General features: G+C 35.9%; 2 protein-coding genes across 3 annotated transcripts; both read left to right on the plus strand.

Moving 5' to 3' along the window:
* The first annotated feature begins 409 nt into the window (after positions 1-409).
* LOC132107039 (ammonium transporter Rh type A-like) lies at positions 410-10,463 on the plus strand. The gene is made up of 10 exons (XM_059513176.1): positions 410-729; positions 6,175-6,358; positions 6,511-6,661; positions 7,264-7,411; positions 7,732-7,898; positions 7,997-8,134; positions 8,222-8,343; positions 8,438-8,511; positions 8,721-8,794; positions 8,924-10,463. Exons 1-10 carry the CDS (start codon positions 432-434, stop codon positions 8,996-8,998), a joined length of 1,431 nt encoding a protein of 476 aa, XP_059369159.1. The 5' UTR covers positions 410-431; the 3' UTR covers positions 8,999-10,463.
* A 1,729-nt stretch (positions 10,464-12,192) lies between these two features.
* Positions 12,193-15,502, plus strand: si:ch211-22i13.2 (uncharacterized protein LOC553945 homolog). 2 transcript variants are annotated; one of them, XR_009424275.1, is made up of 7 exons: positions 12,193-12,470; positions 12,716-12,782; positions 12,886-13,035; positions 13,212-13,270; positions 14,392-14,481; positions 14,633-14,725; positions 14,944-15,502. XR_009424275.1 is itself a non-coding variant. In XM_059513560.1 (7 exons), coding segments are annotated over exons 1-7 (513 nt in total). In that variant the 5' UTR covers positions 12,195-12,400; the 3' UTR covers positions 14,995-15,502. The 2 variants fall into 2 exon arrangements, 1 of the variants encoding a protein (XP_059369543.1); XM_059513560.1 differs by having other exon boundaries at positions 12,195-12,402; positions 12,715-12,782.
* Positions 15,503-21,580: the final 6,078 nt, after the last annotated feature.

Raw genomic sequence — 21,580 nt, forward strand, 5'->3', positions numbered from 1 at the left:
TCCACGCTCTACTACTCAGCTCTCAAGCTTCAGGGTGTGTTCATTCTAAAAGAGGAACCAAAATACACAGATCCAAAACAATATAAAATCTAATTAAAAGTCAATAATAAAAAAGAGGTCATTTTTACAGTGTAAACCCATGAAATGTTTTAAAATTACAATGTATAACCAGTCATGTGGTAAAACAATTAATTTCCATATAATAAAAACAATGGTTAAAGTGCTGTTACATTTATTGTTCCCTAGGGAGACATATAAGCCATATATGCTTGTGTTTGTTTATTTTGTGAATTTAAAACAATTTTAAATATGTAGGAGGAGAAAGGAAATCCATTCCTACAAGTACAGTGCAACAGGGGGTGTGACTGTCCCCACTTTAATGATCTCTCTCATCATTGGTCTTCCAAAACCCGCAGCCAATTCAAAACCACATGCCACTTTCTGCACTCCCCCCACAAGCCACAGACAGCGTGAAGAGTGAGAGAGGAAGAGACAAGAGGGAGAATCACCCAGAGAGGAAAAACGGCAGAACAGAGAAGGTTTTAAGCATGCCAGCATATGCCACCAACATGAGGCTCAAGTTCCCCATTCTGGCCTTAATACTGGAAGCCGTGACCATTGTCCTGTACGCTCTCCTTGTGGTATATGACACCGGTAAAGCTCACAAAGATGGGAGTCATGAAGAATCGAATACAACTCATTCAAGCAGCCCAATGACCCTTTATCCCAGTAAGTACCCGCCTGTTAGATATGTGTTTGTGTTGTAGATGTGTGTCTACATCTGGTCTTGTTTTGACATCCAAATTGATTGGTTTCAATTAAGTCTAAAACTGTATTTAAATCTTATTTTATTAGCTCAACTTTAACAAAACACATTATGTTATAAGGAACTTTAAGGGCTAGATCACATGGATGTAGTTGGAAATTGCTGTTAACATGTCATTGCCTTCATGCTTTTGGCCATTGTCTGAATAAAATATTTTCTGGATGATTTTTAAATGAATTAATCTTTTTTAAAACAGATATTTACTATCATCAACTTTGCATTTAAGATTTATGGTGCTACTCACTCATCAGTGTTCACTGAGAGGTTTATTTCTGCAAAGGCTTTGGCGGCAATATTTCACTAATGTTCATTGAGCACGCAAGCCCCTAAAAATACTCCCTCTGAAGAGGAGTCAATGCCACGGTCTCTTGCACTCTCAGGAGCCAGATCTTACATTGTACAGGTGATTCAGTACATGCTTAATGTAGGCTACAAGTGGGGAAAATTTGTATAATTAAAACTGACATTTATTCATATTACAATAAACATTTTCATTTCATTTCATTTAAAAATTTAATTATTAACAAGACACACTGTAGACTGAATAGGTAAACTGGCCAATTTGGATTGAATTAAATTGAATCAGCTGCCTAGAGGTGCACAAAATATATTATGGTCGCACAAACCATAAATTTCCATTTTAAGTGAAAGTTTATGTTATATAATCTGGGTCATATATTGCATCGTTTTGTTCATGGTCTTCTGTGTTAAAGACTATAAAATGACACATGAATTTGAACCAAAAACTGATTGGATGAACATAATTTGATGTCAGCAACAAATGTGAAGCATTCCCTCTTTCCTTTAAAAAGTTGATAAGCCTTTTTATTTTGTGTCGTGACCCTCCAGTTGACAACCACTGATCTACAGAATCTATTATAAAAGGAATCATTCATTCAAGCAAATACTGTATGTTTCCTTTGAGACCATTTCAACCTCAATTGCATTCCTTTCATTTTCTCTACATGCTTTGCTTGTTTGCAGAGATGACATGCACTAGTTGAAAATACCCATACCTTTATCTTCAAATTGCAATTGTGGTTGCTTGCTTAGACACGGTTTGGGCTGAAACCAACTCTGGGGTGTGTATGGCCATGCAAGATTAGTCTCAAAGTCACGTGTCCTCAAAGTTTTCATTCAAGAGCATAACTGTTCTGCCTTTGAGTTACAAAACTGTCAATTAAACCACTCTAATGCATTTTTCATAACTCAACATTCTTAGTAACTTAAGTTTAAACGTGTTGAAGTGCTGGGGCACAATGTGACAACTGAGATAGCATTCAAATTATTTGGCCCCCAGTGAACCTCATGGCCTTAAAAATAAAATGCTTTTAATAATTAAAAGCATATGTGAAAATTAAATAAAAAGTGACATACAGCCAAGTATGGTGACACATACTCAGAATTCATGCTCTGCATTTAACCAATCCAAAATGCACACACACACAACAGTGAACAACTGAGACTCAAAGCCACAACCTTAGGGTTAAGAGTCAAACTCTCTAACCACTAGACCATGACTTCCACGACTTCCAAAGCATGTGTTTTTGTAGAATGGGAAAATTAAAGCCATCTGTCACTTTGGTACATACACGCAAAGCATTCCAGAGATGAGTGAGAAAAGCTTCAAAGAAAAGAAAATAAAGGTTGCTTTAATCTGGGCAAGTTATGTCACTGCGCTCTAAATTAGTGCTGACAAAATGTAATTAGGCCATTGAACATTTCCAAAAAGAGCAAACTTCTCACCCATTAGTAAAATGGGACCTTTGAGATTTTATCAGCAAATATGTTGCATCTGGGAAATGCGAAAACTTTCACTGGGAAAATGATTCTGTTTGTTGTAGAATCCAACAGTTGGAAAAAAAATGGACTGTGCAGTTCTACTCAGCCAGCACAATTATCTGTAATTTCACTGTGATGCTCTTCCAAAGTTTGCATACATGAAATAGCCAGTGAAAAGTCCTTTAGCCAACCCTATCATTGCAAATATGTATTGCTTAAGATCAACAGAAAGATCAGAGGAAAAGACTTGGGTCATGCAACAGCTGATAAGAGTTGTTTACCTCTGTTTCAGCTGTGTCAGAGACCCACCTAAATGTTTTTGAGGGGTTTTCAACAGGATCACATTTTATTACTCAACAACCATCAAAGACTGACAATAACATAAAAAAATTGGTCGAAGAACACGACAGTGGTACCACGGGACGTTTTTAGGATGGGAAGGGCTGTGATGATATAACAGAATCTAGTTTTATCACATTTTTGGTATCCCTCGTTGAGATTTTTTTTTCCATGAAACATCAAAAATGACCATTGAGAATTGAGTATATGCAGTAAAAGATCACACTCAGTAGTTTGTTTGTTTTAAGATGAATTGGGAAGCAAGATAAGACTGAAATTTGATGATTTTTAATCATCACATATTTATCTGAAAATTTCCTGTTTAGTCTCTTACTGTATCATTGTACAGTGGTTCTTTAAGTACAGTCTGCTGGTAGCATGGACTGTGTTATAAAATAAGGACATGATCATAAAATATATATATAGCAAGCTATAAAAATATGCAGCGAGCAAAGAAAGTTCAGTTCAGTTTGATCAAAGTTCCTCTCCGCCAAGCGCACTTGTTAGTACTTAAAGGGGTCATCTCTTATCTTGATGAGCTTAGCAGATGTCAGACCATGAGCACTATGATTGATGACAATTTGGGTTTGTTCCTGGCAAGTTTAGATTTTGGGTGGATTACTGAATGGGTGGAGGGTTTCGGAGACATTCCGAGGAAGTCTGAATGTTCGCCTTTTCAAAGCCCGGTGCTGCACCTTTTGGAGGTTCACGCTTCGTAGTTCCACTTGTCTCTCTTGGGACTGACAGTAAGACCCTTTTTAAACTTACTGACAATGGTAAGTGTGTCTGATTATTATCAGCAGGCACAATGATCGGTGGTTTGTATTGTGTAGTCTGAAAACGGACTTTACTGATGATTAAGGTGTTCTGGACAGTATCCTATCTCTGTGTCCAGGGACTGTATAGCTTCCTGAGATGGACAGTCTAGAACTCATTTCCTCTCTGTAGGAAAGATGGGAAAAGGCCAGCAGTACAGGCACTATTTGTTGTGAAGATAATCAGTGTGCACATTTAGTAATTGCAAATTTTTATACCTTTCTGTATCCTTTTACTCTTTGCATGTCCATTCATCCATCCATGTCTTGGCAGGGAAACACTTTGGATGCATTCAATCAAAATGCAGCAGTGTAATGCACATCATAGTAACTGGATTATTAATCCATGAATCAGTCACTCACGTGTTACCATCCCCAATGTTGATTATATATTATTCATCAAAACGAATGACTTCAGGTCACTGCAAATTACTGTTTTTTTTTTTATTTACATGCAGTGCTTTATCAATCCAAATAAATCCAGTCTGGTTTGCTAAAAATTGTCTTTATATGAACCCTAAACTTTGCAGTCGGATTCACATATTTGTTTATATGAGCATTACATCTATTCTGAACAAAATGTCAGTGCATATGCAATGACTAGTCGCCACATTCAGAAACTGAGAAAGCTACAAAAATGTTTTATGATTTGTCCGTTTGCTGATAGTCAGAGTAATGAAGAGGCTGGATTGCTCTGAAAGTGACTTACCCTGAAATAAGTATATTTTAACACTCATTAGAGTCATGTGAAGTGAATAAAATTACACACACCAACAGGGTCACTAGAGGAAACTTCTTAACCTGTCATTCATAAACTAATAGAAAAGCACACAAGACCTTTGTACAGCGATGGAAAGAACATGGTTATGGAATTGTTCTGGTGATTTTGTAGGAATTAAAAAGACTTTGAACAGAAATGTGTCAATATGTTGCTTTCTAACTATTCTGGTTGTACAGTTGTTCATCAATAATTATTTTACTGCTTAAAATATTATGCATTTTCTGTGATTTCTGTAATTTCCTCACACTTATGTTGAGCTTTCTGTTATTGTTTCCTGTGGATCACATAAAATGTCTGACAAAGAATGAAAATATCAAAAGAGCAAACACATCATAAGTAATCGCCCTTTGTGCTATGTTTCCAGAAATCTTAGGGATAGTTCAACCTAAAACTTAAATTCTGTCATCATTTACTCACCCTCATGTCATTCCAAACTTATAAGACTTTCATTCTCCTTTTTGTACTTGCTTGACATGCAAGAAGAAACCTTGTTGGTTTTTACCGAAGCCCAAAAGTGCTGCGTAACACATACGAATGAACCTCATTGGTGTGCTTTCACTAAACAGATCAGTGCAGTCTTTAAAAACACATTCTCTGCGCAACGCATGGTTTGCCAAATCTTCCAGCAAAGTGAGATCAGCCATGACACTTTAGATACATTTCAAATGACTTCCCAGCTTTCTTTTATAGCTTTTCACACCAGTTATGCAAGTGTCTAGCTTGAACTTTGAAATTACTATTTGTGATCCTGGACCACAAAACCAGGAAGTCTTAAGTCGCTGGGGTATATTTTTAGCAACAGTCAACAATACATTATGGGTCAAATTATCGATTTTTTTTTATGCCAAAAATCATTAGAATATTAATAAAGATCATGTTCCATGAAGATATTTTGTAAATTTCCTACTGTAAATACATCAAAACTTAATTCTTGATTGGAATATGAATTGCTAAGGACTTCATTTGGACAATTTTAATGTGATTTTCTCAGTATTTTTTTTTTTTGCACCCTCAGATTGCAGAATTTCAAATAGTTGTATCTCGGCCAAGTATTGTCCCATACATCAATGGAAAGCTTATTTATTCAGCTTTCAGATGGTGTATAAATCCCAATTTGACACTTAGGTCCAGGGTCACATTTGAGTATTTGCCATTAAAGTACACAGGGAAAATGTGGGAGCAATTTCTTTTTGTAGTATTACCATTCTACTAGATTCTCTGTGGAAGCATCCTCAGAGTTGTGCTTTATTTGCATGCAAGTTGGTAAATCCCACACTTTGTGTGAAACTGTTCTTATGTACTCATAATGCACACATCTGTGTGTACGCACTTTTAATAAATGAGGGCCCACAACTTTGTGAAGCATCAAAGTGATAGTTGTGTAGACTCAACAGAGGGAAATAAATCTCTCAAATTTCAATAAAATTTTCATTTGTGTCCAAATCAAAGATGACAGAATATTCATGTTTTGGTGAATTATCCTGTTATGTCATACAACAGTGCTTCTTTTCATTGCTGACCTGTTCAAAATAAAGTTGAACTAGATGTGGTTCTAGAATGCTGTGACTAATTTTGGGCTTCAGGTGTGGAGAAACAGCTCTTTCTCATAAACTCTTTATCCATGTGTCCAGTGTTTCAGGATGTACACGTGATGATCTTCATTGGCTTCGGTTTCTTGATGACCTTCCTAAAGAGATATGGCTTCAGCAGTGTGGGCATCAACCTGCTGCTGGCTGCCTTTGGCTTGCAGTGGGGTCTTCTCCTCCAGAACATCTGGCATATGCACGATGGAAAAATAAGTGTCAGCATCTATAGGTAAACTCAACTTTTTGGTTATGGGGGGGGGGGGGGGGGCTTATGTAATAAAACTGATAATTTCTTCATCATCTATCAAAATAGTTAAATGCTAGATGTTCAGCTGCAAAAATAATAATAAAAATAATATTTTCATATTTCATTCTCTGCAGTATGATTAATGCTGACTTCAGTACAGCAACTGTTCTGATCTCATTTGGAGCGGTTCTGGGGAAAACTAGCCCTGTCCAGCTTCTCATCATGACCCTGCTGGAGATCACTACCTTCTGCATCAATGAGCATTTGGTTGTGGAAGTCCTTAAGGTTTGTACAGGCTCGAATTATTAGTTCATACCTAAATCAGTGCATAGATCATTTGTTTTGGTATTCTGGGGGAATCATTGTGATGCCCCTTCTATCCTCAGTTGATTTTGATTTGCACTCAGTTGAAGTTGATTTGCACCAGATTTAAACACTATGCATAATTTCAATACTACTTTTAATTAGGTTAAGGATTCTAAATATTTGTAGCAGAGACTCATGAAATTTAATGCTATCTGAGTTCCTGCAAGGAACACCTTTTATTACGAAAGGAAGCTGGGTCAAAGATGAAGGAAAAGCAGTTTAGGCAATTTTCTATCTCCTTCCTAAAGTTGGCAGGATAAACTTAATGAACACACCTATTTTTCCAGTAACAACTGAAAGTGCACAAAGCACCTTCTTCATCTTGAAGATATAGTGCCTGGAGTAACTGGGTATAAAGGAAATACAACTATAATTATTGATTGACTCACAGCATAATCAGGTCTGAAACAGAACAGTAGTGTCTCTTTATAGGAAATGAATCATACTTTAAATGTACTTTAACAAGATGGTCATTTACCTTTTTGCAGCTGGTATTCATGAACATTGTTGCCTCCTGACAGGTTTCTGATGTTGGTGCCTCTATGACTATCCATGCTTTTGGGGCTTACTTTGGATTAGCTGTCGCTCGTGTTCTTTATCGCCCTGGTCTTCGGAACGACCATGAGAACAATGGCTCAGTCTATCACTCAGACTTGTTTGCAATGATCGGTACGTGTAAATCTTTCAGTCAACTATAATACAGAAACAATCTGTAATCAGAGTTACTAACGAGACCTGCTTACTTGTTTGACTTACAAAAGTTTATCCTAGAGCTTCAGTAAATGTTTGCCTATGTTGGCAGGATTTACAGTAATCTACATACAAGCCAACTTACATTTGGTAGATGCCATATTTAACTGAACATGAGTGAAAATGAGGCTCTGGAGGATTGATACACAGTCTGTTTAGAATGTTGGACTTGTATACTTTGGTATTGTGTCTGTAGGTACTTGTAAACATTCACCATTCCATTCGTCCTGTGTCTTTAGGCACAGTCTACCTGTGGATGTTCTGGCCCAGCTTTAATTCTGCGATTGCTGAACCTGGCGATAATCAGCTAAGAGCTGTTATCAACACCTATTTCTCTCTGGCTGCTTGTACTCTTGCTGCCTATGCTACCTCAAGTCTGGTGGAGAAGAAGGGGAAACTTGACATGGTGGGTCATACCAGTCTTTTCTTAATTTGACCAGGTCTCAAGTTTTAGCAGTCTATGATCTTAATGACTTGGGAACCTGAACCTGTTTTGTGGCACAGGTTCACATTCAGAACGCCACGCTGGCTGGAGGTGTCGCTGTGGGTACCTGCGCTGACATGGACATCCAGCCTTTTGGAGCAATGTTGATCGGAATCACTGCAGGCGTTATCTCCACTGTTGGATTTAAGTTCCTTACTGTATGAGTTTCTTCCATATCCCAATGGTTCTAATATTAGAACTCAATCAGGTATTAATCCATCAGCTTCTTTTTTTTCTCTCTTCAGCCCATACTCGCCTCTAAACTTGGAATCCAAGACACCTGTGGTGTGCATAACCTCCACGGCATGCCAGGCATCCTAGGAGGCCTCGCCAGTATTGTGGCGGCAGCACTAGGAAAGAAACACGAGTATTTGGCAGTTCTTTACATTGTGTCTTTAGATTTTCGCTGTTACCAGTAAGGCAACAAGTGGGTTTAATATATCTGTGCTTGTTTATCCCAGTGTTTCACCAGGTACACAGGCATGTGGTTTGGCATCATCTCTTGGGTTTGCTTTGGTGGGAGGGTTGATCACAGGTAGGTGTTAATACAAGGACCATAAAATCTGCAAGATCTGATCTCATATATATATATATATATATATATATATATATATATATATATATATATATATATATATATATATATATATATATATATATATATACACACACACACACACACACACACACACACACACACAAAATTGTACAAAACACAAAGTAAAAAATTTTTCCCTTCTCCAGGCCTGATTATGAAGATTCCGTTCTTGGGGCAGCCACCTGATCAAAACTGCTTCGATGACTCAGTCTTCTGGGAGGTACGTCAAAAAGATTGAGATTTTAATGCTATTTTGTAATGGTAGGACATGGTCACAACTGTTTTTATTTCCTAGGAAAATGTCTTACTGCTGATAAGTTTGACAATTGTGGATGCTTTTGATATGCAGGTGCCTGAGGAAGAAGAGGAAAACGAAGAGCGCTTGACTCATGGTGATTATGCCAAGACCAAAGAAGAGGCTTGAAGCTCTGCACAGAACCAGCTCACTTCACCAATCAAGAGACCCAGTCCAATAAGCAACTCAGGGGCTTTTTAACGTCAGCATCTACTGCATTCTCTAAAATCCTCAACAGTGAACTCACCATAAGTACTAAGTGATGTCAATTTATTATTTTATTTTATTTTTGTAATGGGTGCCTTTTTTTCTAAATACATGCAGCTAAATTAAGAAATAAAAACACCTGCAACTCATATTATGAAACTGAGAAGTGGCATCTCAACCCTTTTACAATTTGCCATTATGAAATTAAATGTAAGAAGGTCAAAAATTATTACCAGAACGTCACTAAGCTAACTCAGAGTGGTCAGTTTTTGTTGTCGTCTGTTGAACTGCACATAACTGAGTAATTGCTCACTGAAATGTACCAAACATATGAGCCAATGCAAGACATTTTGCTTAAGTGTCTGTTATCAAAGTAGCTCATTTTACCTCGAATAAGCTTTTTTTTTTTGTACAGACCCAACTTTTATCAGCATTAGAGATTTTGACCTCTGTTTTTGTAATTTTTTTTTTTTTACGGTCATACATACTAGTACACATCCAAAGAGAGATCCTTCTTCAACTTTCTTGCAACAAGTTGCTTATTATTGTGATCAGTAACAACCCTTTATGCAATGATATATGAAGTATTTTAAGCTATTGTATCCTAAAGAACTAACAAATATATTGTTGACTTTTATATTTTCACACAATTTCTAATACTTTAATATGAACTCAGGCAAATACAGTGGCCCCAAAAAGTCACATTTAAAATTTGATATCAAGTATCAAATTATATATATTTTAGTATGCATTTCAAAGAAAGATAATAACTAAGTCCAATTTTCCGGTTTGTTATGATAACATTAGTGGAACATGTTTATGGTTAATGTGATTATCTTCAGCTGTTGAAGGACACCTGAGTGAACTTCAGAAGCATTGAAGAACTTCCACTAATGGATCCAGGGACCACCTGATTAGAAGCAATGACATAAATGACTAAGAAATTAAAGGAATTCTGAGGAAACACTCTTTCATCATTTGTTTGTCAGTGTAGTGCCCAAAAAAAGTGTCCAAATAATTTTGGGGCCACTGTACATTTCCATCTTTGAAACGTCATCTTTTAGTCAGGATTATTGTAAACCTGATCTCATACAGTAAGCCTTAAATAAAAGCTCATTTACTACAGTACTTGAACATTCAGCTCATATTACAAATAAGCAGACGTGATCAGACTGTCACATCTTGTACTTTGTAAGACTAATAAATGCCATGTTTTTAATGCTAAAGAGGATATCATCCTTGCAGACAAGACAGTCTTACTGCAAGCTGACTTACTGATTCAACTTTAGTGTAAAATGATGTATGTGCTCCCATATGCCTCACCTCATCACTTAATTGTATTTGAAAAGTATGTGAATGTAATAAAATTTTACTGTCATTCATAAAACCAGGATCTGGATTATTTTTGTTACTGAAGGCTGTTATGTTTATTTGTGATGTGAGTATAATCAGATTTCGAATCGTTTTTGTTTTTATATTTGTGACCCTGGCAATAGCCAAAAATACATAGTATGGGTCAAAATTACTGATTTTTATGCCAAAAATCATTAGGATATTAATTAAAGATCACGTTCTATGAAGATATTTTGTAAATCTCCTACTGTAAACATATCAAAACGTAATTTTTGATTAGTAATATGAATTGCTAAGGACTTCATTTGGACAACTTTAAGGCGATTTTCTCAGTATTTTTATTTTTTTGCACTCTCAGACTCCAGATTTTCAAATAGTTGTTTCTCAGCCAAATATTGTCATATTCTAACAAATCATATATCAATGGAAAGCTTATTTGTTCAGAATTCAGATGAAGAGTAAATCTCAATTTCGAAAAAATTGACCCTTATGAATGTTTTTGTGGTCCAAGAGTCACATTTTTGTCACATGTCCTTTCCCCCCATTTTTTCTTTCTTTGCTAATTGTATACTTGTTTTTCAGGAAACTCACTGATCCTCTGAGAAAACTAATCCCGTCCGATTGCAAATGTCTGTGTGATTGCCGGCAATGTTTTGGCTAACATGTATTACCACAGATGCTCTTACTGCGCTCATGTTTGATATATTTGCTTCCCGGCAAAGAAAAAAATAATTTAAAAAAATTTATAAAAATAAAAAAGTCAAGAACCAGATCACGTAAACTGTTAATACTGGCTATTGTAATATCAGCATCAGGTAAGATTATCCACGTTCATTTATGCACTCAGTTACATAATGTTTTAATTACAGATGTACCTTTATGAAAATTAAACGTTTTTTTTTTTTTTTTAAAGGAAAACAAGTTAAACTAAAGAAACCACACATTAACATGGTTTTGCTATACTAGCCATTTAGTATTAATTGTGTAATAATACTAATGGTAATCAATCAGAATGATTATATGCAATGCACGCATACAGAGTGGTTCTAGTAAGAACTCTAGCTGCTGCATTTTGAACCAGCTGAAAATATCATAAAACTATTGTGTCCTGAAAAAACTTAACAAATATATTGTCGAATTATTTTTAGGCAAAAGAGATGTGACCGTGCGCGGGGGAAATGTCCAATATTTAGTCTCGGGCGCCCTCTGTAAGAAAGATCATGTATTACAGAAGAATCATTCCCTCTTTTTATTATGTTGTGCTAAATTAAAACCAATTATTTTTTTTTATTTTTTTTTTTTTTTGCATAATCTATAAAAATGGTAGAATATACTATCTGGAAGTAGTACTTGTTTTTCTATGCTCAGACCAAGAAGCGGCAAAAATGTTCTCCAGGGGGCGCTTTAACGGCCCAGAAAGAAGAAACCTTTTTTATTAAAAAATACTTTTTTATTATTTAAATAGTAATGAGAGTGAAATAACATAATCGCTATGATGTCAACGTTTTCTCTTCTCATATAAAATTGCTAGCGTTCGCTAGAGAAATACATACAATTATTTTTGTTAAATCAATAATGTCTCACCTGTGCTTAGAAAAGTATCAGCTATCATGTGACGACGCCGTCTGCGTTTTGCTTCAATAACGAACTTAACAAATTTATACCTGGACAATAATACTGTGAAACTTTAATATTCAGTACACACATGAATCAGATTTTGTTTCTATCTTTTTTGCTGGCGACGGTCACGCGCCTGCGCTCTTAAACAGTACCCGGATAATGACGTAAACAAGATGGCTGCGTAGTGGTGTTTGTTATTGATTCACACGCACTGATCACAGAAATGAAAAAGGGTCGTTTATATTCCACGCAGTTTATTTTCAGCACGGAATATATTCATATCGTGCTATTCCTCTGATTTTCTCGATTTTTGTAGTGGTCGGAAGGACCACATTTCGAAGACAATTTAATATAAACATGGTAAAGAACTGCTTAACGTTATATTAAAATCATCGCTCTCGTCAACCCTTCAGATGAAGCTGTAAATCTTTCTTTTGTTTACAAACTTTTGTTTCTATAAATTGTATATAGATAACGTGTAACGTATCTCTGGAATAAATTAGTATTTGACTGTAGAATGACTACACACACACACAGACTAAACTCGGGTCATGACTTACATTGACCGCATTGACTGCTCTTCTGCTAGGATTCTCATAAAACACAGTCCATGTTTTGAACATTTCAAAAGATCTGGATGCTGAAGTTTTATTTGTTATGTTTCAGTCGGCCAAAGTGGACTCTGTGGAGAGTGAGTCGAGTTCAAAAAGCAGAAGTAGTTCTCACAGCAGAGGTGAGTTTCTCTAGACAAGTGTTGTCTGTGTCAGGAAAGAACAATCACTGACCCTGATCAGACAAATGTGCAGAAATTATTCAGCTTACAAATATATTGACAGGAAGAGAAAACCGGAAACGAGCAAGAAGCCGAAGCCGATCCTCCTCATCATCTTCCAGTTCTTCCTCCTCCTCCTCATCATCATCCTCTTCTTCACATTCTTCATCCAGCAGTTCATCATCACATAGTAACTCCAGCTCCAGTAGCTCAGGTAAGTTCATTAAAAATTATTTATTAAATTTCTTTTCAAAATAAAAAATTATATTGTGTGAAAGGAACGTTTTGTAGGTGTAAAACATCACATGCATTATTAACAGAAAAGAAGAAAATGAAACAAAAAAGATTAATGATGCAGCAGATCAATGTGTTTTGTGCTTTCACTGTTAGATTCTTGCAAAAAACAAAGAAAATCTTCGAAGAAAAGGAAAGATAATCATGGCAAAAAGGTACCTGGCCTTTTTTTCCTTTTTTTCAATTGACATTGTTTATTTAGAACTCAAAATCAAGCATTTTTAAAGGGGTCATATGATGCAAATTCAATTGTTCCTTTCTCTTTGGAGTGTTACAAGCTTTTGGTGCATGAAGAAGATCTATAAAGTTGCAAAGACTAAAGTCTCAAATCCAAAGAGATATTCTTTATCAAAGTTAAGACTCTGACACGCCCCCCTAAAACGGCTCATTCAAACACGCCCCCACATGTCTATGTCACTATGTGGAAATATTTGTGTAATGCCACCAGAATGTTCACGCAAAGAAAGAAGACGTGGTTTCAGTAACCGCAGTTAGTGTTGAAGCAGTCATGTCAGGGAGATGCTGTGTGTATCTAGGAGAAAGCAAAAGCACTTTATTTGGCCTTCAGAAAGTAGATGCATTTAGGAATCTATAAGATTACTTACAACAGAACAGCAACTCATTTTACGGACGACCGTTTCGTGAACCTAGGAGAGGAGGTTATTCTGACTTTGCTATGATAATCTGGCGCTACAAGAGGACCTACAATAATGTACAGTATTTGAAAAATAATGTGTTTATTGAACATTAAAGCAGTAAATCTCCATCACCTGCACGCTTTCACATGGGAGTAGCATTAACTACACAGATCCGTTGTTCACTGACAAGCTGTGCAAAAACAGCATCATATTTTGCACGTTTTGCTTAGCTTGTCAGTGAACAACAGCTCTGTGTAGTTAATGCTACTCCCATGTGAAAGCGTGCAGGTGATGGGAGATTTACTGCTGATTTACTGACAAGATGCGCATTAAATATCGCATGCGATGTATCGTGCAGCCCTAATATTCTGTTACACCAAATACACAAAATAAGGATCTTTAAAAAAGCATCATATGACCCCTTTAAATAATTTTTACACAGCTCTTGACATGCAGCTTCAGTTAATGACCAAAGCCTGTCAAACTGAAAAAAAAAATAATAATAATAATTTTTTAGGGAACTATTCTAATAAGAAGTTTTTTTTGTGTGTCTTTTTTAAAAGCTGTTACATGTTAATTAACGGTTGGTTTGGAATATTTTCACTTATCTGTTTTAACTATTATTATTATTATCATAGAAAGGAAAAAAAGAGAAAACACGTAAGCGAAAGAAGGAAAAGGGACACAAAGGGCAGGACGACAGCTTTGGACCTGTTCAAATTTCAAAGGTACTTTTTTCATCTCAAAACTTCATAGCTGGCATCACATTTTAGCAACGTGATGTAATCTGTTTCCTTTAAAAAAAAAAAAAAAAGTATTTCGATTAAATGTTTCTGTAATTATTGCAAAGTTTAGTGATATAATTTCTGTCTTCCCCAGTATCTTAAGGAAAAGAAGAAAACCGGCAAGTACAGTATGATTTCAGGGAAAAAGATTAAAATGAAAGTGAAAAAATCAAAGAAGGACAAGCAGGTGAGTTTTTCCTTCTGCAGATTACACATAAATACACTAGAGGAAAAACAATAACTTAACCATTTGATTTTATAATAAAAGCATGGAATATCCCTCTGCTGCTTTATTATTATTTTATGATGTTTGGTGAAAATAGTGTTAGAATGTTAACTGTAGTCAGGTTTGCACAGATCTTTCATTGACTTAACTTTTCTTTTTTTTTCTTTTTTTTTTAACAGCGGGACAAAAACAGAGCAGAACTGCTGGAGTTCTTGAACTCCACTTTCTGATTCAGTTCATTATTCATCTGACCGCCACTCAGGGAAAGACCATCTTCAACTATTAATGGGTTTGCCTGATGTTATACATTGACAGTTCCTTACCATAAACTATGTAGATGGTTGTCCTTTTTTTTTTTTCCAGACTGTGTCCTGAAATACTTATTATATGTCTGATTAACTGTATCCTATAAGAACTGTAGCTTGGATGTAACATTGTCACATGTTACTGAAATAGTACAATACAATAGTACTGAAAAAACTTGTACAGTTTGTCATCTGGGACATGAAGGTTGTATATCTAACAAACTACTCAAATTTGAAACAACACTGTAGTCATGTTGTTCCAGTGGCGTGTTTCTTGTTATCCCATGATAATCTGTGTATTTATTGTGCTGAGCCAAATGCAGAAGCAACACTAGCAGGTAGTTGAGCGCTTACGATCTTCCTTTGTGATACACGTGCATCTGACCGTACTTATGACAATACTGTTAAATAAATTTCCAGTTTGTGTCCTTTATTTTTTTTGTGTGTCTTATGAGCAGTGGTGGAAAGAGCTCTAAGAAATTGTACTTTAAGTATTGCTACTAGGAATAATTATCTTGAGTACAGGTAAGACTCAAGTAAGAGTAAATAAGTAGTTGGCTGAAAAGCTACTCAAGTTACTGCGTTACAAAGTACTTTTCTATTATTTTTACCCAAAATGAGGCCGTGTGAGCATTATGGAGCATTTAACACTCACATGTACTATAATGCCTGTTTCACAGGTGAGACTCATAGAAGCATTAAACTTATCATATTCCAGAAAATTCCTTATATGGACAAAATACATCAGATATCACTACAGCTGAATAACATGCAGATAGAAATGCTTTGACTGATGAAACATCAAAGACACAATCGCATATGCAAAGTTAACTGACAAAGCCAGTATCACAGTAATTCTAAAGAATATTTTCGGTCTCACTGTGATAAGAACATGACTCAATATATAATGATTTTGGAACAAAACATGATATTAGTCTAATAAAGTCTCAAGCTTGACGCTATGCTAAGCAAACATACTACCTATCCCTCTTTCCAGGAGCAACTGTTTTATAGCTAATTTTTTAAAGTACATTCATGTGAAAGATTATGTGTTTGTGTTTAAGAAAGGTAAGTGAGAGGTTTTCAAAGAAATGAGGGTTTAAAACAGAACAGAAAGGTGCCAGTAAAAAAAAAATAATGTGGGGTAAGGTTAAAGTTCGGTATCGTTTTCATTTGAATGATTCTGATTTTTATTAATTCCTAATTCCAGTTCCAATGAGGTAAAGAAATAAAGCATCTTAAAATATCAATCACATTTATTCTAACTTTTTTTTTGCTAAATATTTCATGTGTGTGCAGCAGAGAAAACAGAACACAAATCTTGACTTGGATGGTTTATAATTCAAGGGGTTCAGACACACTCTCTCTGTTTAAATCTAGATTAAAAACGCATCTCTTTCGCCAAGCATTCGTATAATGCATCTCTTAAAATGTGACTGCAGTTGCATCTGATCAAATGCACATTCTTATTCTTTCGCTTGGGTTAAACTGATTAATTTTACTTTGTTGGATCAGCAGCTATGCTAATGATGTCTGTAACTAGGATTTACACAAGCTCCAGTCTGGATCCAGAACACCTGAGAAGAGATGATGCTGACCCTCAGAGGACACCAGATGATGCTAACCCTGAAACAACAACAGAACTAACAAATATTGCTACAAGTGTGATTGCATCATATAATAATTGCTGTTAATAATGTTCACCGTCTGGCTGACTACGTCTTGTATTAATTTCACCACTTATAAGCTACTACTAAATATTGTAGAAACGTAATTTTCTGTAAGTTGCTTTGTAATGATTTGTATCATAAAAAGTGCTATACAAATAAACTTGAATTTAATTGAATTATAATCACATTAACAGTGTAGTTTGTTATAAAAGCAATAAGGTTGATTCCAGCCACGTTTTTGGTGGAATGAAAAGCTTTTAATCTAACATGTTAACCCGTACCTAGGCATGCATGGGAATCCAAAATCAATTCCAATTCTGCAATAGGATGCTTAAGGTCAGGAATCATCTACTTTTTATAAAATGTAATTTTGATTCCTCTTACTGATTCCTTTGTGCACATTTTAAAATGACCTTGAACCATTGAAAAATATGACTGAAAATACTAAAATATACTAAAAGTGAACTTATAGGTTTACTGATAGTTTACTAATGAAATACTTTGTACACATTGAAGTATAGTCTCAGTAAACGACTAGTTTAGTAGTTTTATACTCAACTCAAACATATAAGTTTTCTTTAAGTGAACTTTACATCATACTTTAAGTATACTACTATGGCCCTATTTAGGTTTTAATTTGTATATATTTTGTTACATGAATATTTGAACATACAAAACATCCAAAGAAAAGACAGGGTATCTGCTTGTAAACAAAACCATGTTATTTTAGCTTTTATTTTATTTTAAACACTTTAGTTTGGTTAAGTTTCACAAAAAATAAAGAAACAACATTTTGAACAAAAAGCTGAAAATGACTTAATTATTAAATACGGATGACTTAATTATTACCTCTTCATCAGTCAACATTTTATTCCATAACATTACAGTTTTGATGCTGTTTTATGTCAGATGATCGTGTTAGATTACATGTGTCTCTGGTGTTTATTTTTTTCTTCTTGTGTTTTTGTGGAAATTCTGTGCAGAAGATGTGTACTATAACCATCACTTCTACCACAAAAGACTGCTTTTTAAGTTATCTTCCTGATGTACCCAAATACCTTAGCATGTCCAAAATCACAGAACAACTTGATGATGTAACAAAAACTATGGACTCTCTCTTTTCTAGCATTTTAAATACAGTTGCTCCTTTACGCTTAAGGAAGGTTAAGGAAACCAGTCTGACTGACACCATGGTATAATGAGCTGACTCGCACCCTAAAGAGAGCAGCCTGAAAAATGGAGCACAGCTGGAGGAAAACAAAACTAGAGGTATTTCGTATTGCTTGGCGGGAGAGTAACCTATCCTACAGAAAAGCATTAAAAACTGCTAGTTCAGATTACTTTTCTTCTCTTTTAGAAGAAAACAAATATAACCCCAGGTATTTATTCAATACAGTGGCTAAATTAATGAAAAATAAAGCCTCAACAAGTGTTGACATTTCCCAACACCACAGCAGTAATGACTTTATGAACTACTTTACTTCTAAAATCAATACTATTAGAGATAAAATTGCAACCATTCAGCCGTCAGCTACAGTATCGCATCAGACAGTGCACTATAGACCCCCTGAGGAACAGTTCCACTCATTCTCTACCATAGGAGAGGAAGAATTGTATAAACTTGTTAAATCATCTAAACCAACAACATGTATGTTAGACCCGATACCATCTAAGCTCCTAAAAGAGGTGCTTACAGAAATTATAGATCCTCTTCTGACTATTATTAATTCCTCATTATCATTAGGACATGTCCCCAAAACCTTCAAACTGGCTGTTATTAAGCCTCTCATCAAAAAACCACAACTTGACCCCGAAGAACTAGTTAATTATAGACTGATCTCTAATCTCCCTTTTCTGTCCAAGATACTAGAAAAGGTAGTATCCTCACAATTAATTATATTCCATCTTAGAGAAAAATGGTATATGTGAGGATTTCCAGTCAGGATTTAGACCGTATCATAGTACTGAGACTGCTCTCCTTAGGGTTACAAATGATCTGCTCTTATCATCTGATCGTGGGTGTATCTCTCTATTAGTGTTATTGGATCTTAGTGCTGCATTTGACACAATTGACCACTACATTCTTTTGCATAGACTTGAACACTTTGTTGGCATTAAAGGAGCTATGTGGAGGTTTTTACTTAAAAAAATCTTTAAGATAGAGTTTTCATTTGTACATGTATGAGCCAACCATGATGTAAAAAAAAGAATGACACCTCGACTGTCCACCACGGTTGTCTCTATCAGCCTGTAGGCTCAATTGTGTAGAGGAGTCGGGCCCGAATTGATTTAGCGTGAAAAGGTTTTTTTTCCCTTGTAGTTGTTTTTTTTATGTGTTGAAGAACGTATGTTTTTTTTTATTTTGAATTGAAACCAAGGTGATCTCTTTATACTCTTTATATACTTTTTCATCCTTTCTGTTTCCAGTACCTCCTGTTTGAGGAAATAATGTGTGAAACTAAGGGTGCATAATTATTTTTTTTCTATTTATTTATATATCTCCTTTGTTGGTGTTTTGTGATTTTCTTACCTTCATTGTTTCCGACAATATACCTAAATAACCATGGCAATGAACTTGTGAATTATTTGTTTGTTTTTTGTTTCCTTGTTATTTGGTGAAAATATATGTGAATGTTAACTTTCTTTGTGTGAGACTCTGATTTATATTTGTAATCGGTGGCTAATAGAGACATTCCGTGGTAAAGCAACAAATAGCATTTGTATTTTGACAAGATTAAGCTTGTCTGGCGCCCGAACTGTGTATAGTTAAGTTAGACGTTTTTATTTAAGTTTCTTTGGGCCAGCTACCGTTACATAGTTGATATAAAAAACTGGATGACGAGTCATTTCTTACTGCTAAATTCTGAAAAAACAGAGGTGTTAATTATAGGAACTAAAAACTCTGCTTTTAGTAACCTAGAACACTGTCTAAGACTTGATAGCTGCTCTGTCAATTCTTCGTCATCAGTTAGGAACCTAGGTGTGTTATTTGATAGCAATCTTTCCTTAGAAAGCCCCGTTTCTAGCATTTGTAAAACTAAATTTTTCCATCTCAAAAATATATCTAAATTACGGCCTATGCTCTCAATGTCAAATGCAGAAATGTTAATCCATGCATTTATGACCTCAAGGTTAGATTATTGTAATGCTTTATTGGGTGGTTGTTCTGCACGCTTAGTAAACAAACTACAGCTAGTCCAAAATGCAGCAGCAAGAGTTCTTACTAGAACCAGGAAGTATGACCATATTAGCCCGGTCCTGTCAACACTGCACTGGCTCCCTATCAAGCATCGCATAGATTTTAAAATATTGCTTATTACTTATAAAGCCCTGAATGGTTTAGCACCTCAGTATTTGAATAAGCTCCTGTTACGTTATAATCCTCCAAGTCTGCTGTGTTCTCAAAACTCAGGAAATTTGATAATACCTAGAATATCAAAATCAACTGCGGGCGGCAGATCCCTTTTCCTATTTGGCGCCCAAACTCTGGAATAACCTACCTAACACTGTTCGGGAGGCAGACACAATCTTGCAGTTTAAATCTAGATTAAAGACCCATCTCTTTAACCTGGCATACACATAACATACTAATATGCTTTTATTATCCAAATCCGTTAAAGGATTTTTAGGCTGCATTAATTAGGTAAACCGGAACCGGAAACACTTCCCATAACACCCTATGTACTTGCTACATCATTAGAAGAATGGCATCTACGCTAATATTTGTCTGTTTCTCTCTTGTTCCGAGGTCACCGTGGCCACCAGATCCAGTCTGTATCCAGATCAGAGGGTCACTGCGGTCACCCGGATCCAGTACGTATCCAGACCAGATGCTGGATCAGCACCTAGAGAGGACCTCTACATCCCTGAAAGACAGCGGAGACCAGGACAACTAGAGCCCCAGATACAGATCCCCTGTAAAGACCTTGTCTCAGAGGAGCACCAGGACAAGACCACAGGAAACAGATGATTCTTCTGCACAATCTGACTTTGCTGCAGTCTGGAATTGAACTACTGGTTTCGTCTGGTCAGAGGAGAACTGACCCCCAACTGAGCCTGGTTTCTCCCAAGGTTTTTTTCTCCATTCTGTCACCGATGGAGTTTCGGTTCCTTGCCGCTGTCGCCTCTGGCTTGCTTAGTTGGGGACACTTCATCTACAACGATATCGTTGACTTGATTGCAAATAAATGGACAGACACTATTTAACTGAACAGAGATGACATAACTGAATCCAATGATGAACTGCCTTTAACTATCATCTTTGCATTATTGACACTGTTTTCCTAATGAATGTTGTTCAGTTGCTTTGACGCAATGTATTTTGTTTAAAGCGCTATATAAATAAAGGTGACATTGACATTGACATTAAAGGATTTATAAGGAATAACTCAATTTCATATGCCTCTTTCCTTTAGAAAAACAGATACAAAAAGATAGCTGAACTGGAATCACAGCTCCAGAATCTGACTAGAGACAATCAACGTTGTTTGTCAGACAATACACTAAGCAAATCATGGTGTTTAGGTCCGAACTCAATTCATTACTGAAATCTAGGGCAGAATTCCTATTTTCAAGGAAGTAGACCAAGCCACTTTTTAGCTCTAAGATTACGCAACAGTGAAAAGTTTGCTAATATTCCTGGGCGCCGAAGCATAAATGGCTGCTCACTGCTCCGGGTGTGTGTTCATGGTGTGTGTGTTCACTGCTGCGTGTGTGTGCACTTTGGATGGGTTAAAAGCAGAGCACGAATTCTGAGTACGGGGCACCATACTTTGGCTTTATGTCACGTCACTTTCTGTCCAACCTTGATTTACCTAGGCTGTCAGATACAGATTCAAGAT

The sequence above is a fragment of the Carassius carassius genome, chromosome 27 (assembly GCF_963082965.1).
Source record: "Carassius carassius chromosome 27, fCarCar2.1, whole genome shotgun sequence".
NCBI classification, from domain to species: Eukaryota; Metazoa; Chordata; class Actinopteri; order Cypriniformes; family Cyprinidae; genus Carassius; species Carassius carassius.